At 40.5% G+C, this 19,223-nt stretch overlaps 1 protein-coding gene across 4 annotated transcripts in view; it reads left to right on the top strand.

Annotated features, from left to right (window-relative positions):
• UBE4B (ubiquitination factor E4B) overlaps positions 1-19,223 on the top strand; it is a 65,101-nt gene that overhangs the window by 10,677 nt on the left and 35,201 nt on the right. For 2 of the 4 annotated variants that reach the window (XM_034753215.1, XM_034753216.1), the window contains exons 2-7: positions 596-782; positions 10,758-10,893; positions 11,299-11,386; positions 15,317-15,461; positions 16,372-16,600; positions 18,033-18,206. In XM_034753215.1, coding sequence (XP_034609106.1) covers positions 596-782; positions 10,758-10,893; positions 11,299-11,386; positions 15,317-15,461; positions 16,372-16,600; positions 18,033-18,206 — 959 coding nt within the window. Of the gene's footprint in view, positions 1-595; positions 783-10,757; positions 10,894-11,298; positions 11,387-15,316; positions 15,462-16,371; positions 16,601-18,032; positions 18,444-19,223 lie in introns of all 4 variants that reach the window. The other 2 variants (XM_034753214.1, XM_034753217.1) reach the window with 2 other exon arrangements.

Genomic DNA, 19,223 nt, shown 5'->3' on the forward strand with positions numbered 1-19,223 from the left:
AAAAATCTCACTTATAGAGTCTTCATGTTTGGGTTTCAAACACTGTGGGGTAATGATCTTTTGATTAAAGATAACTATTTTCACTAGAATTTTTTTTAAAATACAAATATTTCTGATGTTCTTAGATGTTATGAAATTTGGGCAACATTTATGTTGATAAGGTCGCTTTAACAGAAGAACATAGTTTATTCCATCAAATGCTAAAATAGAGGAAGGGAATTGTTGTGTGTTCACATTGCTATTCAATAGAAAGTGAAACCTGTCTTAAATGACTACTCAAGGGACTAACACAAATTAGGTTGGCCAGTAGAGATGGTCTTCAGAGATATTAAAAATGTACTGGAAACTCTAGAGGTATTTTAAAATGGTCACATAAGACATGAGGATTGGTCACATGACATAGGAGAATTGCTTATTGGAGGTGATCTTTAATGCAGGTTTTCCTTTGTATCAAGGGTCATACATTATATTATTGTTTTTGGTGATGCCTTTTGGCAGAGATTGATATGCATACTGCTTGGAAGGACCATTGGTGCAATGTTTGTGAAATTCTGTGTCTGTGTACTTTATCTACTTTTTATTTCCTTTTGTACAGATCCGTCGAAGGCGCCTTGCTCGGCTTGCAGGTGGACCATCTTCCCAGCCCACCACCCCCCTTACCTCTCCACAAAGAGAGAACCCACCTGGACCACCTGTAGTAGTGCCAGCCCCAGGTCCATCCCACAATTTTGGCCTGAATGTCCATAGTATGACCCCAGCTACCTCTCCAATTGGCGCATCAGGTAGGCTGCAACTTAATCATTGAAGAATTATTTGGTGGTGGTGGTTGTGGTTATTCTATTGAAGATTTTAAACCTAGGATATGAGTGCTACAGGTTATTTCTGGTATAATTTGGAAGGAGTTGAGGAAATGGACACTTTTTTGATGTTGCATATATTTAATTATTTTCTGGTAAACTATATACAGTTGTTTAGGTGAATGCATTAACATATTTTAAATTACATTAATTTTCTTTTGGCAACTAGTAAAGGAGAGAGCTCTTCTGTATAATTTTTTTTTGGAGGGAGTTTTTATGGAGGGAGAATTACAAATGCTTCTAAAACAAAGTTTACTCAGAGTTAAAACATGTTGTAGAGTGAAGTATATAATTACCTCTTCTGAGTATTCTGAACAAGAAACAGGATTTTTTTCCCATCTGCCTTTTAGATATCTAAGATTTTAAATAACTTTTTTATTGATTTGGTTTCTAGCTAGACTTCAACATTCAGTCCCAAAGTCCAGTTTTGTTTCAGATCTTGCATTACTAGAGTTTGGTGCATTTGAATGATGTATGTGGTGTGTCTCTGTATTGTTTATAGGAGCAAAGTGTGTGAAGTCAATAAACAAAGGGAAAAACAGTCTTCTAACACTTCTGAAGGGTAAAGGTAGAATCACCTTCAGTTACTACTCTTGTGAATCTAGGAGTCAGAAGGCTTGGAAAATATCTGAGCCAGACTAATTTCTTTCTTTTTTTTTTTTTTTTTTTTTTTAAATGAGCAGGTGAGAATGGGAAGAGGGATGTTCTTTTGTTGAGACAGAGTTAATTATGCAATATTTACATATAATCTGGGTTTTGAGCTAAACTTGGCACACTTGCCAAATCTTATAAACTTCATCTGTAATAAATTATATTTCATGTTTATAGTTTTATGAAAGTAGAGGCACTGAAGTGAGTTTATTTTTTTTAAAATTTTTAGTATTTCAAAGGTAGTGATTTTGCTGTTTTTAGCAAACTACTACTAAAAGATCAGGGAGATGCTTAATAGTTGGGGATAATGAAACATTTTTCTATGCCTGTGCAGATCAAACTAGCGCATAACTTATTTGCATTGTGAGCCTTTGTCTAATGCGTTGGGTTTATGGTTATGTCCTTTGGAACATGCATTCAGTAAAGTCAACCTAGAAGGCTGGAAACCTCCTCCTTTTATTACATACAGTCCTGTCTCAGGACTGATTAGAACTCTGACTCCTTGTTATAGTGTTGACTCGTCATAATGGATTGTTTCTTACCTGTTCTTTCTACCTCCCATTTCTCTGCATTTCAGTCATGACAGAGAGTCATTATTAAAAAGAACAGGAGTACTTGTGGCACCTTAGAGACTAACAAATTTATTAGAGCATAAGCTTTCGTGGACTACAGCCCACTTCTTCGGATGCATATAGAATGGAACATATATTGAGGAGATATATATACACACATACAGAGAGCATAAACAGGTGGGAGTTGTCTTACCAACTCTGAGAGGCCAATTAATTAAGAGAAAAAAAACTTTTGAAGTGATAATCAAGCTAGTCCAGTACAGACAGTTTGATAATAAGTGTGAGAGTACTTACAAGGGGAGATAGAGTCAATGTTTGTAATGGCTCAGCCATTCCCAGTCCTTATTCAATCCTGAGTTGATTGTGTCTAGTTTGCATATCAATTCTAGCTCAGCAGTCTCTCTTTGGAGTCTGTTTTTGAACTTTTTCTGTTGTAATATAGCCACCCGCAGGTCTGTCACTGAATGACCAGACAGGTTAAAGTGTTCTCCCACTGGTTTTTGAGTATTTTGATTCCTGATGTCAGATTTGTGTCCATTAATTCTTTTGCGTAGAGACTGTCTGGTTTGGCCAATGTACATGGCAGAGGGGCATTGCTGGCACATGATGGCATATATCACATTGGTAGATGTGCAGGTGAACGAGCCCCTGATGGTATGGCTGATGTGATTAGGTCCTATGATGATGTCACTTGAATAGATATGTGGACAGACTAACACGGCTGTTACTCTGAAACCAGTCATTATTAAAAGCATTTCCAGAGAAAAGCTAATTGCAGTTACAATTTAAAACAGTACACTGGCCTTGTGATTACAAAAAAAGACACAGAAGCAAAGGTGATTTAAAAAAAAACCCCCAAAAACCACTTGATAGCCCCATAAGTAACTCAGTAGGTATGGTGCAGAGTCCATGTAGTTTGTGTGATGGTTCTTGGGATACCCAGGAGGACTGAGAGTCACCTTATTACCCCCTGCTTCTAGCAAGAGAGAGACTTGCTTGTGTTTAACTGGGTATTGGCTCCTTGACATGACCAGCCTGCTGTTAGCCAGCCAAACAATCTACTCTGGGCTATTCCAGCCCTTGCTTTGTCTTGCCGGTTAACAGATATAACCCAGCCCCTGAGTTCTTTTGAAGTGTTTCCCTGTAGTGTCCAGTACTTTATTCACTGAATTCTCACAGAAATACCAGGTCTGCAGTCCCCAAGGGAGAGGTGTACACAACAGCTTGCCTGATTCAACTGAGGATCAGCACCTAGCTTCACACCACAGCGCTGAGATGTAGTTAAAGTGAAAACAATACGTTTATTATCAAAGATTCAAGAGACTGTGAGTAAGGATAACGGAAACAAAGGGGTTACATATCAAATCAAATCATAATAATCTTCCTAGAGACTAATCTTAATTTACCAAGGTAACCTCCTGTCTAAAGAGTTCTTATGTCACCCGAAGTCTTTTGCAGTGTCTTCCACCAAGGTAGGCAGAGATCCCATTTTCATGAATGTAAATGCGCTGTCCTTTTATTTCCTAGGTGAAGAATAAAGGTACACCTACTTTCTAGATATCTGTCTTGCTTTCTCTTTGTATCTCACAAAGTTAATTTTCTGTACCCAGAGTCAGGATCACCAGCCGTAGCTTGTTCTCAGTGTGCTGCCTCCTTGTTGATTTCACACACGCTCTCCCTCCCTCCCTTTAACTTTCTCTGTAAATGATTCCCCATTCTGTTAGCTTACAATGCTTAATTTGTATGCCAGAGAGACAGGTGAATAAATATCTCTTGTCGGCCTTTGTATCAAGGCAGAGTTACAGACTTTAAAACATATTTTCAGTATATATACATAACTCCTTACGTAGTATCTGGACCTAGATTTCTCAATTATATTAATAACCAGTGTGACCCTGGCTTTCATTTAAGAACTCACATGACATTATTTGGTGAACCAGAATATACATAGCAGAATCAGGATATTCTTGTAACCCTCTTACCACTTGGCATTGAGAGATTCATGGGTCAGAGTTTGTTTACCTGGAGAGGTCAGTCTGGCAAATGTATTAGTCTGTTCTAGACACCCATACCGTAGGGATGCATGAGCTATTGGTTTGTCATGGCCAGAAGCATAAAATCACTAGTTAAAATACAGTGTCCAATTTCCATAGTACTGATTACTGAAACAATGTTCAGGTTTTTTTTTTTCAGACCAGAATGCGGGGGGTAGATAAACTAGAAAATTGGTGGTGGTTAGTGAGAGTGGTGGTGTTCAATGCTGAGCATCCACTGTATGCTCTTCACATCAGCAAAGATTCATTTAAAGCTCGACAGTTTGCAGGAATCCCGTAGCAGTGCTACACTAAAATGACTGCAGAGGATTTTAATTCATTTAGATATGAAGAGAGCAGCTCCAGCAAAATAATGTCCTTGTAAGCGTCCCTTTGCGCGAGGAGTTGCATACAATGGTGAGGTCAGAGCACAGGATCCATTTAGTGGAAAAGACTCTTATTACTTTATGTCCCTATTTGGGAAGCATGTTTAGAGACTCTGGAAATAATAAATAAAATAAAGGAGTGAGACGTATACAACGTATGTGTTCAGTGCACATCAATATGTATTTACAGGGTTTCCATTTGCATTCTTTTATTTTAAAGAGAGACTGAGTTTTGAAGGTCAAATGTTTCATGGTGTACTTGTTCCAGCACAATGCAGGTGTGGGGTGTTATGCAAATTATCTCAAGATAGAAAGTGATAGGTAGGACACAGTCTAGGGGCCCCTGATCCCATATTGAGTATTGCAGTGTGCAGGGCCGGCTTTAGGGTGATTCAGCCGATTCCCTGGAATCATGCCCCGTGCCCCTAAGAGGGCCCCGTGATGTCCCAAAGGAGCTACCGCCGAAGTCTCGCCGCTGTCTTTGGCGGCAGCTCAATCGCTGCCATGGAAGAAGGACCCTCCACCAATTGAGCTGCCGCTGAAGTCCCAGCACTGTCGGCGGCAGCAGCTCAATCATTGCCGCTGTCTTCAGTGGCCTTTCAGCGGAGGGAGGACCGAAGACAGTGGCGGGACTTCGAATTGGGCCCCGCGGTGCCTAAAGCCGGCCCTGGCAGTGTGGCCACCAAGGTGCTTTTGTCTAATAGCAGGAGCAAGGCCCTGGGAGGCATGTAGAGCTTTGCACCTCATGCGCATGATGGAGGATTGTGCTTATCACCTCCATTTTCTGCTCACATGTCTACTCTCTCCCCCCCCTGCATTGTCTGTAGATAATGGAGTAGGTGCAGTGGCGCCATTGGGTCTTGTCTACATTAAGGACATTTGTACTGAAGTCACTAAATGGCCGTTTCAGAGTAGCAGCCGTGTTAGTCTGTATTTGCAAAAAGAACAGGAGTACTTGTGGCACCTAAGAGACTAACAAATTTATTAGAGCATAAGATTTCGTGGGCTACAGCTCACTTCTTCGGATACATATGCTGTAGCCCACGAAAGCTTATGCTCTAATAAATTTGTTAGTCTCTAAGGTGCCACAAGTACTGTTCTTTTTAAATGGCTGTTGTTTGCACAGGCACTGGACTGAAACAAAGTAGGGTTTACACCAGGACACCTTAAACCAGTCACGTAGTAACGTAAACTGCACTAATGTAAGGCTTGCTTTAAACTCACACAGCACATTTACATAAAGCATTAGCACTGGGGTAACTACATCAATCTCCTTAATGTAAATGAGGCGTCATGCTTGCTTCTACTCAGTGTTGAGGGGTATGCCTGACGTTTATGCTTCCTTGAGCCATTATTTGTGCTGGATTGCAACAGATTTGTGCATTTTGCAAGGACTTGCAGGATCAAGGCTGTAGCATGCATTTCATAATCTATCTACTTTTAGTGGGATTTATTTTTTCTCATCCATAAAGTTGAATAATTTGTGAATATCTAATACTGACCAATGGGCATCTCAGCAAAATCTAACTTGTCTTACAGGATCCCAGATCCCATTTTTCCTCCTCATTTTTAGAGAATGCTTAATTGGCTGAGAATGCTGTTAGAAATGACATGCTAATTGTCAGCTTCAGCCCTATATAAATTGTTAACCCACATTTACCACATTCCTTTGTTTTTGTTCACAACTGTTAAACTTACCATGTAAATTGTGGCAGGTGTGAGTTGCATATTCCTTCTGTGTTTTCATACCACTCAACAGAGCACACTTGTCTCTTCAGCCACAGAACTGGGACGTTTTGTTAATCTTAGTTTAATCTTAGTTTAACTGTATTTCTGGTGTACATGCTAATTAATAATACTTTGCATGTCTATTATGCCAGTCATCTAATGATCTCAGAATACATTTCAGACACAAAACCTGTCTGAGGAAGTTAAGTACACCTCTACCCCGATATAACACGACCCAATATAACACGAATTCGGATATAACGCGGTAAAACAGTGCTCCAGTGGGGTGGGGCTGTGCTCTCCAGTGGATCAAAGCAAGTTCTATATAATGCGGTTTCACCTATAACACGGTAAGATTTTTTGGCGCCCAAGGACAGCGCTATAGCGAGGTAGAGGTGTATTCTATTTGTATGCATTTTGCACACAGGGAAGTGGAGTCAGGAATAGTCTTGGCTTCTGGTGCTGTGCTCTGGCCATTGGGCTGAATTCCTACCCCATTTAAATTAGAGGTTAAAGACTCATACCCTATTCCTTGAGATAGAGGTTTGCTTTTTCCCCTTCTCAAGAGAGAGTGGTTATCACCCCCTCTTCTATGAACTCTTCTTTAAGGCCCCATTTCGAGGCCACAATTCTCTAGCTAAGCAGGGTTTGGACACGCTGCCTGATCAAGTTTGGCAGGTTATGGTTTGAAAATCGTACTCATTAAAACAAAGTGCTTGTTCTGTTCCTTCTTAGCTTGTCTTATTTTAGTTTGTAATTTTAAAAATATTAGTTTGCATTGGGATTACCCTGTAAGTGGATGGAATCCAAAATGGTGGTTGATCCTACAGAACAGTGGATATTCCAGCTGCACCTTGCTGCATGAATTTGCCATACTTTTCGGAAGAGAGCAGTTAGAGCTCTAATATTTGCCTCCTGCAAATCTGAACCTACTGGTACTTCTGTTAATACCTAGCATTTACATGGCACTTTAGTTAAGGTCTGTGCAGCTTTTTGAAGATTTAATTAACATTGAAAAGGTATGATTACATTACATGTGTCTTTTAGCATATACAGTGGAATAAAAGAAATGCACAAAAATATAGTGACTATAAAATTCTGCCCACACACAGATTTTGCCCAAAAGCTTCTCCTTCCCTCCTGAAATGGGGAGGATTGGCTGGGTTCACTCTAATTATTTCTCTACTTTTTTTTTTTTATTAACAGAAAAATTGATTACCACTGATAACTAGATGCCTTTCAAGCCACCTAACCTGGGGAATTGGGAGACTGACATAGTTTAGGAGTAAGAGCAAATAAACATCCCCACTAGCTTCCATAAATAAATTAGAAGATTTAAAAAACTGAGCTCTGCAATATGCATTTCAAATGCGGAACTTAATCATCTGAAGAAAGTGTCTCAAAATTCCAGCTATACATTAACATTAGGAAATCTATTTTTAATGTACAAGATGGCTTTGAGAGTAACCAGTTGTGTGAACTTAACTGTCAGCTGGTGTCTCTTCATTTGCCCCTAGCATGGCAAGGCTTTAAGGAGTGCATACTAATTTAGTGTTGCTCCATCCCCATCAAGTTACTGGGCCATCATTGCACTTTGTCAATAGTTCAGTCCTTTTTTGGAAGCTAAATCGGTACTTGTTATCAGAAGTGTTCTGAGAACTAAGGCTGCAGAAAACCCATAGAAAAAAGCTAACACACATTTTGAAGGGGGTGTTATGGAGACATAACCAACTCAGTGACCCTTTTCAGAATATGCCCTATTTTTGGCTACCTGTTTCAATGTATAGATTTACTGTGTATATCGGAATCATGTTAAGATACAATAGTACTCCCTCAAATTCTGATAGATGGGACCATGCTGTATTATAACATGATTCCCCCAACACAGTACTTTTTGTGTGTGTGGTGTGGAGCTAATTTATTGACACCCTCTCTGTGTTGCAGCTGAAACTTTTCTAACAATAACCATATGGTTGTTTCTAGTGTAGGTCCCTGACCAAGTTGAATAGGGATTTTTTTATGACAATTTAGCCAAATTATGCCACAGTGCATACTGTCTCCCATTCCATGTTTATAACATGGATTTAAAAATACAAAAACCCTTTTCCATATTGGATAAAGAAACTGCTAGAAACAAGGACGTCTGACAACTTCTTGCTTAAACTAGTTTTACATCAGTGTAACTCCATTGAAGTCAATGGAATTACTCCAGATGTACACTCATATGTAGAAAGAGAATCTGGCCCAACCCCAATTAAATAGCTATTGCTAACATGATTTGTTATAAAGTGTGGACACAACCAGAAGTTTGTTTTTTAAAGTGTTGAGAAGGTGTTTTACTTAATTTATTCTTCATTTTGACCAAATGAAGCAAAATGTTTTTTCCCAAATTATATTCTTCTGCAGACTGGCCTTACTTTTGCTGTTCAGATTTCCTCATGAGGTTGAAATTTGTGTCAAGGCTTTGAAATATTTTGTGAAGAAACTGCTAAAACAAACTACTTGCAGAAAAAATGCCATAATCCTGCATCTGTTCTACTTCACTGTCCACATTGTTAACTTGAAAATGTGATACTACCATAAGCATGGGAGAAGCTACTGCAGAGTAGAGTAATGCTGGAACAGGCCCAGTGCTAGAATTTAAAAATAGATTATCAATCTGGTTTTACACTTTTTACCTGAAACCTAATACTAATCGGGGAATATCTTGTAAATAACAGATGGAAAACCCTATAGGAGTGGAATTCACTGCTGCTTTTATATTAAACAAGCAGGCTAATAATACCTTTTTCTTTGCTTGGTCTTCAAAGAGCCCAGTTATCAGCATACAAGTATAATACCTCAGAACTGCTACAGTAACAGTTTGTAATTTAATAATTTATTACTAGACAAGACTTAACCTAACATCGCTCTCCCTGACCAAGTATCACCAGGCAGAAATTTTAGGAGTGTGCTGCACTTCAGCACTGACCTCTATATGGATGTCAGTAGCGCTCAGTCTGCTTTCGGTAGTTTGAATCCAAGGTTTATTCTGCATTAATATGAATTTTGTATGTGTATTTTTCCCTACACCCTTGAATGCTGGTGTGCATGCCTTCACATCAGAGAGAACCTGGCTGATTGGCACCCAGGTTAGCCTAGCCATGTTGCATAGCTGCACTTCAATTATTTTATCCTCACTGGTGCTGTGCTCATCTGTCTGCATATCTAGAATATCTGGGGCATATTGCGTGGTTCTTTGTGCTTTAGTAAGTTGAGCCACACTGGTTCTTTCCCACTGAATTGTGGGAGAACTTGTTTGCCCTTCTTGGCACATGGAGGGAATTGTGGGAAAAGGGTCAGCATTTGAATGGTCTTAGCCTGCATCCTCACTGCAAAGTGGGCAGGATACTACTCAAGCGAAAGCCTCACTTGGGGTACAGACTATACTCCATGACTGGCCAGCTAGCATGGTTGAAAGCACCATTGAACTCGGGGCGGAGGTTTTAGTGTGTGGAGGAGAACCAGCTTATGGGCAACACTCAGGTCACAGCCGAGGTTAACTCTGCAATGAAGACTATAACTTTTGTGTTCATCTGAAGATAGATAAAGACGGGATTGGTATGACCTGGCAGTCTTTTGACAGCATATAGCACTGTCTTACACATGACCAGAGTTTGATAGTGAGCTTAGTTCCTTGCTTGGGAAGGTGGACTGGGGTTGCACTGGTGGGACCCAGATGTAGATGTACCAACCTGCCTCAAAGAGGAGAGTTTGGTCACTGCAGACAGGTCTGGCGAAGGAAATTCCTTTTTTCTTCTGGCCCAACTCACAAAAGCAAAAATGGATTTGCATATAAACTGCTTTTGGTGCAAACTATTAGCTTGTGTGTGTGCGTCTGTGAGGGTGATCTGTCCACATGAGGGATGGGGGGTCAGACGGATGGAGACGCAGTGATACCTATACATATCTAATAATATATCTATAAACGACTCCATGAACTTTAAAACTTGGCAACAATTTGCTGTGAGGCACATCTTCTGATTTGGTCAGTCACTTTCTACAGCCTGAGGCTTGTTGTTGTTTTGTCTATTAACAGCATGTACATTATTTATTTGCTTTAGGATTAATTTTTAAAAACTGGCTGACCTCAAAGCTGTAGGGAAATTGCATCAAAGCCCCAGTATGGATTACCTTCCTCTCACATTGATCACTTCAGGCATTTGCATTCAGTGCAATTTTTTGGAGGGAGAGGGGTGGGAGAAAGGTGTTATTGAGCTGAATAAGTGTATTTGACACATCCACATTTCTTACCTGAGCATGTTGGAAAAGAAGGAAAAATTCCTGTAGCCCTTTTTTTGAGCTCTGGTGTAAATCACTGCCAACATGTAAATCTTGCTGCTATGTAAACCTTGGTACAGTAATGCATTACCTGGAATCCTTAATAGCTGGATTGAGAAATGATTGCAAAAAACTACATGGACCTCACTGGATAATTATGTGGTGGCTTTCTATCTCTGCAGCACTAATCTGGTTGTTGCTTTTCTTTAGGAGTAGCCCACCGAAGCCAGAGCAGCGAAGGAGTGAGTTCGCTCAGCAGTTCCCCATCTAACAGCCTTGAAACACAATCTCAGTCTCTCTCCCGGTCCCAGAGCATGGATATTGATAGTGTCTCCTGTGAGAAAAGGTAAAGAACGCTGCTTATACTACCAGACAGGTACTGCAGTACAGGCCATCTAAATATGTACAAAGAAAATACACTCTTTATCTTCCACTCCCAACATGTTAAAGGTCAAGGTTAAAATGCTGTATTATTTCCTACAGTGTATATTTTTCTTTGCCTGCTTAAGAAATTCAGTGTCATATTTCCTGTGTTTAAAGCAAACATAATATGAGAGGCAGACCCAAAAGACCCATTTACTGGCTAGTAACTTTTAATTGCCACATTTATGGATCTGGCTATTCCCATGCATCCGTCCTCTTTCCTCAGCAGTTTCCGTTTAAGAGAACACTCCTTCAGTCAGCATCTTCATAAAGAACTGTCTTTGGGTTTCCAGCAGTTAATGGGCTCTTCTGTTCTTTCCTCTTACAGTATGTCCCAGGTGGATGTAGATTCAGGAATAGAGAACATGGAGGTCGATGAGAGTGATCGCAGAGAGAAAAGGAGCCTGACTGATAAGGTTGGCTAGTCCCAGAGTCTCTTTCATCTCAGGCCAGATGGAGAAACTCTGTATTGTGACGTTTTAGCTCTTGCATTTTATAAGCGAGTTTACTTGGATTATGAAACTTAAATGTTTAAATTTAAAGCACGACTGTTTTATTGTTTAGTGTAATGCATGCTACTGTTTCATAAAGTATTAGATTTGTTTTACAAAGACTTTGGCTTAGACTCAGTCTACTGCCTTTTACTTGTATTAGTGAGGCAAATGGACTAATAGATGAGCATTATGGTACTGGCTTTGTTCTCAATTTTTCCGTGCAGATGTCTTGCTTTCCCTTTTACCTCTAGAAGTTTTAAATCAGACTTAGAGAAATGTTCCTAATCAGAATCAATCTTTGGTAGGCCCCCCAAAGGATATGGAACAATAGTCAGATTGGTGTTAGAGCAATATACAGTATTTCTCCTAATCTGTCTTCCATTGGATCACTCACCTTTATGCCATATAGATGTTTTTGAGGGGAAGTACCCAGCCTTCAAGCTTCATCTGACTACACTCCCTTTCTCAAATTCCCTGGTCAAACCTAAAACAGACAGAACTCATGAGATAATGAACTTTTGTAGCAAGCAACTGGATGGTCTCGGAGTGTTTTCTGCACAATAGCTTCAGCAATCCAGTTGATGGAAAAATGCTCTTGAGAGACCTAGGGAGGGATATTCTACCTTGCAATAAAATTAGTTTAACCCTCGAAATTTGATTTTTCTGCAATTAGATCAGAGCAAACACTTGTTACGGGAAATAATGGATATAATTTTGAAGACCATGTTCTCCTTTGTAAAGCGCTTTCAGATCTCCTAATGAAAAGCACTATGAGAGTTAGGTATTATTATTATTTATTTATTACAAAAGAGAGAAAGAAGAGCAGCTAGCTCTCCCACCCATCTAGGCAAGGGATGGGACCCTGAAGAGCAGAACAGGGGGGAACCAGACCCAAAGCTCAGATTCACTCCAAAGTTATCACTTGACTCTGGGTCCAATGCTAGAAATGCGGCCTTAATGTGGGTGTGGAGAAGCTTCCACCACCATTTTTGCAGTGCTCCTTCTAAGCCTTTGTTTACCTTTGCACTTTCAGTAATAAGCTCAGTTGGTGAAAGTCTGGCTTTGAGCCATGTTGCAATAACCCTGATGCAGAACTTATTTTTCTGAGCAGTCGCTGGTTGCAAGCCAGGCAGTCAGACCGCTTCCATTGTGCTGCTGTGAAATAAGTAGTTTCAAATCAAGGGTGGCTTGAATGGTGGGGGGCTCAGTGGAGAGTACGAAGAAGCCTTGCAAACTTGGCTTGATTCCTCTTTAGCCTTCTGACTACTGTGAGTGAATGAATTGGAAAGGAGGCATCCCAAACCCAATTTATAAGTAGGAAATTTCCTTCCCTTCCTTCTGCATGGAAAATGTGGGCATTATTTTAGAATAACTTTGATAGTTTGATAATGTCAGTATTGAAGCCTTTTTGTTTGCATGAAAAGGAAATAGAAGAGTTTGGGGTTTAGTTCTTGTGTTGTGTGAAATAGAAATAGTACCAGTTTAATTGTACATGCCTTACGGTTGTTAATTGAATTCACACTAAGTTATCATATCCTGCCCAGGCTTCTAGGTTATTTGAGGTCTGTAATCCTGTGTATTGTTTCTTGGCTGCAGAGGAGGGATGGAAAAATGGGAAACAATAGTGGTAGATAACTTTTGTGGGAGTGGTAAGGAAACTGAGGCAATCTTTGCTGGATCTTGAGTGCTAACCTGTCAGATTTTTTTTCCAGTTTTTTTCTAGTTTGAATTTTCTCCCTCCCCTGCCAACCATTCCTTTTTTTAAAGAGAGCAATTTCTTCAGAAGATACTGACTTATCCTGATACTTTTTAAAAAGCTCAATATCAGCTGAATACCTGATGTGTTCTAGCTGATAACTATCCCATACTCTTCCAGGAGAATGGGCTTTGATCCAACAGGCATTTTCCATCTCTTAATGGTATGGCTTAAAATCGCATTTGCTGGGGTTTTGTCATTGTGATGTGATCTGGCCCTTTTACTTTGTGTAACATACAACTTTAGCATGTATTGGAAACTGATGTACGGTAAAATGAGAACAAAGGCATATGGGTTCAAGCTATTCCAATGCAGACCACCTCAGGTGAATTGTATTGCTTAAGTCAGTAGCTGGAGTTGTTGCCATTAAGAAGTCAGCATTTGCCGACAAGAAGGAAAGAGAATAGAAAAGATGGCAACAAGTGTGTTGGGTTGTGGTGTGATGGAATAAGGAAAAGTGGGATGAGGACAGTCCAGTCACCAATCCAGTGACCAGGGTGTCCCAACAAAAGGTGTTTGGGAACTGGTGGAACGTGCCCTACATCATAGAGCTCCAAGTGCAGGGTTCTTGCTGGGAAGTGCTAGAGGGAAAAAAAGAAGAAATAATTTTAGGCAGAAACCACTGACCTTTATGCAACAAGTATTTTCAGTGTTCTTGAGTGATTCTTGTGTCTAATTACAGTTAGCCAGGCCAGCCATGATGGAGAACAAAGATTGCTGGTTGCATATATGTCCTGGAAAGGTTTTTAAACACTCTCAATCCCTCCCTCTTTGCAGATGACGATTATTTGAAACTTACTTCCCTTATTTCTTGAGCCACTTTTCTATCTGTACGCCCCAAAATCTGGCATCACCTTTGTAAAACCACGGTAATTCATTCCTTGTGTTAGCAATTATTTATAGTGACAACTTTTTGAGGGGAATAACTGCAGAGAAGCTTGTTTTGCCTTGGAATTGAATACAGTTAACATGACTTTGCTAAGTGAAGGGAGGAGAGGAATGAGGCAGGCCCTTGAGTACTTTGTCCTGCTCTTTCCTCTTTCGAAAGAGAGGCAAAGCCTTGGGGCTGGGTGAAACAAAAGCTAGATCGAGCAAGCAACAGTTTGTAACAGCTCTCCCCAAGTGTTATGACCAAAAGTTTTCACTTGGTATCAGGATTAATTTTCTCCGTTTATTTATTTTTTTTCTTGTATTCTCTGTTTGACAAAGTACTTATTAACTATGCTGGGACCTATTTACATTCATTCAGGTCTCATCTAGCAACTGGAAATCCCCAGTTGCTTCCAGGTATCACAGCGTGCAAACTGCAATGTCATTTACAGTGGAACTTCCGTGTAGAATTAAGTTTTTAAGAGACGCTGACTTGTGCCGTGAGACTGCTCCTACTCCCATTTAAGTCAATGGAAGTACTTCAAAGAGTTGGGATCCGGCCATGAATAAAGAGCGTTCCTCTGTATTTAACATTCTGCAAGCCAGCTAACTGGAAATGGTTTTTAACTGCTGTATGGACACAATTATTTTTGTTGGTCTTTTTTTGGTAAAACAAAGATTGGGATTAAAAAGAGGGGGAAATCTTTAGGTTTTCATTTTGAGATGAAATCTTAAAAAATGGAGGTCCTGTCTGCTCTGGGTGGACGTTAAATAAAATTAAAATCAACATAGAACTCTTGTAAGAGTAGAGAGTTGCGCCAGTATCTAGGCTAAAATTTTTCTTCCTTCCACACCATTTTCTAGTATGATGTATGCCAGTTGCTTAGCACCATATAGTTGTGTGATATCATTTCATTTCTCCTATAACTCTTCTTTGTATAATTTTTCTTTTTGAAATATTTTCTGAAACTGGTATGACTGTCCTTTCATAAGCACACAGAATCTGCTACCAGAGTCTAGTTGTGGCTTTCAAACTGACATGTAAGAAGCCTTGCAGAACATTTTCTTTACAGAATCAATGGATAATAAGTGTTGGATTTTGTTTGTCCTGTTTCCTTTTGCCACCAGAGCTGATTTAAGGTGTCGTATTTTGCCTGTTGAAACTTTGACTTGCATAAGCCAAACCAAAATGAATGCAAAACATGTTTCCCTCTTCCCTCAACAAGGAGCCTCCATCAGGATCTGAAGTATCCGAGGAGCAGGCCTTACAGCTGGTCTGTAAGATCTTCAGAGTATCCTGGAAGGACCGAGACAGAGATGTCATCTTCCTCACTTCGCTCTCTGAGCAATTTAAGCAGAACCCAAAAGAAGGTAGGAAATTCAGCTGTTCCCATTGTGCTAGTTGGGGGATGAAAGAACAAATTGGAGGAGTCTTGTCATTGTTTTCAAACATTAAAATGGTGTGGCTGGCTTGTTGTCTAGCTTCATCTCTAGCTTTTTGTTCGGCTGCTGTCATATAACTGATGCTTGAGCTTTTCTAGCTTCATTCTTTGCTTGATGCAGAAGTTACTGAGCACAAAATACATTTGTCATCAGCAGATGCCGTTACAATGGGGCCACAATACATGGACAAAGGCGAGATTCTGCAAGGTGCTGAGCACCAGCAACTCCCGTTGAAGTCAACGGCCTTAACAAAATTGAGCAATCTGTTGTTGGGAAATTATTGTGGCAGCATTGCCATGCTTTTGACTCTTTCAGAAACCCTTTTAAATTGAAGTATTCAATATTGCATCATCATAGATGGGGCTGCTGTTCATTTGATAAAACTAAGGAAGTCTGCTATCTCTTTATTAGGTTGATCGCCATTTCGTCAGATATAAATGTCCGCTTACTAGATACCAAAATACTTCATTGCTCATTTAAACTTGTTTGCTTTTCCTTGTGACATTCTGTGACCTAACTCAACAAAAGGAAGGAAAATACAACCGAGTTTAAAAAGAAAATTATCTGTAATGTCCACAGGAATGACATTAGACCATGCACAATTCTTTGCATTTTCCACAAACCTTGAGCTTGCATGTTGCTGTATTCTCAAAACCCGAGATAATAGAGACCAAATGATAATTTTTAAAATAAAGTAACCTCGTCTATTGCTGTTGGGAACAATAGCATTTAATTTATGGAAATAGAAGAAAATATTTTGGTTGGGCTAACCACCGAGGTCCCTCAGGAGAATCCTCATCGCCACACCAATCCCTAATTTTCTTGCTGTCCTCTTCAGTGTTCTCAGATTTTAAGGATTTGATTGGCCAGATTTTAATGGAAGTTCTGATGATGTCCACCCAGTCGAGGGACGAAAACCCATTTGCCAGCCTGACAGCCACATCCCAGCCAATTGCAGCAGCTGCCCGGTCACCTGACAGAAATCTGATTCTAAACGCTGGCTCCAACCCAGGAACAAGTCCTATATTCTGTAATGTGGGCTCCTTTGGTTCCAGCTCTTTATCCAGGTAACTTTGAGTACACTAGAATGTTGGTTTTGGAAGGGTTAGCCTTAGGCCTGATTTACACTTAAAAGGTAGATTGACATAATTGTAGCTCAAGGAGCGTGAAAAATGACACTCCCCTTATGTAGCCATTCTGACTTAACCGCTGGTGTAGACATTAGTAGCTCAACAGAAGAATGCTTCTGTCAGTCTTGCTACCGCAAAGAGGTGGCGTTACTACAGTGACAGAACAATCGCTTCCATTGGTGTAGTGTCTAAACTATGGGGTTACAGCAGCATAGCTACAGTGCCATAGTTGGGATTTGTTTACACTACAGAAGCATGAGTTCTTGCATTTAACATCCTCTGCTTCATATGGGCATAGAAATGCCACAAAAGCAGCAAGTATAAAAGGTTAAAAAATATGCTTCATCCTGCTGCACCAGCATGTTCTTCCGCCTTCTTGACTGGACCTCCGTGGTTAAATGCACATTCGGTAATTAAGACCAGATCCTCAGCTGATGTAAACTGATACAGCTCCATTGAAGAGAAATGGATAGAAACTAGCCATCGACAAGTTTAGGCTTGACATTAGACAAAGGTTTCTAACCATCAGAGAAGTGAAGTTCTGGAACAGCCTTCCAAAGGGAGTAGTGGGGACAAAAAAAACTAACTGGCTTCAACACTGAACTTGATAAGTGTGTGGAGGGGGAGGTATGATGGGACAGTCTACAATGGCATGTAGCTGATCTGTGGCAGCAAATATCTCCAACAGCCCGTCATGGGACACTATATGAGAAGGGCTCTGAGTTGCAGAGAATTCTTTCCCAGCTGTCTAGTTGGTAAGTCTTGCCCACATGCTCAGGGTCCAACCGATCCCCATATGTGGGGTCGGGAAGGAATTTCCCCCCACGTCAGATTGGCAGAGACCCTGGGGGGTTTTTCACCTTCCTCTGCAGCATGGGACACAATCACTTTCCGATTTAAATTAGTGTAAATGGTGGATTCTCTGTAACTTGAAGTCTTTAAATCATGATTTGAGGACATCAGTAACTCAGCCAGAGGTGAGGGGTCTATTGCAGCAGTGGGTGACCGAGGTTCTGTGGATTGCACTATGCAGGAGGTCAGACTAGATGATCATGGTAGTACCTTCTGACTTTTAGAATCTGAGTCTATGAAGTAATTGGAGCCTCACTGACAGGTGAGGATCTGGCTCTTAACTTTTAAATGTATAATCCAAGCAATGAAATTGATACGTTGTTTAAATATTGCAAATATCCTAAAATGAGAATCAGTAGGTAAAAGCATTGTATGTGGTGTGTTATGTGGAATATTCATATACTGATTGGTTAGTAGTAGTGGGGTGTTTCTGTTGTTCATTTTGTCTCTCGCTTGCCCTTCTTCTATGTATCCTAAATGGCTGCTTTTTTTCCTTTTCCCCACTTAATTGATTTAGTCTCTATGGGACTAGTCCAGCTCCTAGTAACAATTTCTCAAGCCATGTGCCAATGACTGGTTCATCTGTTACCCCACCAGCCAGTTCACTTGCCATCACATCTGTGCCTTCCATTTCTGTCAGCCCTCATCTCACAGCAGCAAGTCCTTCTGGAGTCCAGCCCTCCTCTCCAAGGTACCACCCATATACCATCACCCACCCCTGGGGCTTTTCAGCTTCTCATATCCCACGCTCCTTGAATATCTCCATCCCAGCTAGCTCACCAAGTCCTCCAGTCATGGCTACCAGTCCTCAAGCTGTGCCAGTCAGCTCGTCCAGACAGAGGCCCACAACAGTGGGCCCACCTTTGTCCACTGCTTTGCCCGGTACCTTGAGCAGGAGTTCTTCTTTCCTAAACAGGATTCCTTTTAGGTAATTCACAAGCACAAACAGTGTCTATTACATATGCAGTGCAGGGTGTGGTGCATTTTATGCTGTTTGGAAGAACTTGTCTCTGTACTGAGCTCACTCTACTTACCAAGCGTTGATTTTTCTGTTGGTGTTGAGCTAATACGTTGACTTGCTAATATATTGACTTGCTAACAAGCCCTGGCTGCCAAAGTACTAAACCTTTTTCTGTAGGTATTTGATATTTAACGTAATTGGCATAAAGGTAGCAATATCATTCTATATTTCCCCTTCCTTTTATTCTCCTTTACCCCCCTCCTTACTGATAAACTATCTTCCTTTCGTTTAAATTGCAGTTCAGACACTCATGCTGGATAGTCTATCAAAGAGGTCTCCTGCTTTGTAATTAACTTGGTGTGGATCTTCAGTTGGTTTGTTGAATGCTCTTGCTTGCTGGAGTATGTCAGATTTGACTCCTTAGTGTATAGATTTAAATGATAGATTAGCGTCTCTTTGTCAGCAAAGACAGGTACTAACTACTATGCAGGCCCTCCGCTAGCTGCTTCCAGGATCCCCCAGCTTCTGCAGGAGGGAGAAACCAACAAACAGCCTTTTTGGTGCTCTCATTTTTTGCTCTGCAAATGCTGTGGTTCAGTTGAGCAGCTCAGAGCTCTGATCTTTAGTATTCAGTGAGATCGAAGGGCTTCCATTTATGCTGTACTTTTTCTAAAGACTCTCCTTGTTTACTTCATTAGTTGTGTATGAATGTTTTTATCTCGGTATGTGAATAACTCATAGTCAGTA

This window comes from Trachemys scripta, chromosome 19 (genome assembly GCF_013100865.1).
Source record: "Trachemys scripta elegans isolate TJP31775 chromosome 19, CAS_Tse_1.0, whole genome shotgun sequence".
Taxonomy (NCBI): Eukaryota; Metazoa; Chordata; order Testudines; family Emydidae; genus Trachemys; species Trachemys scripta.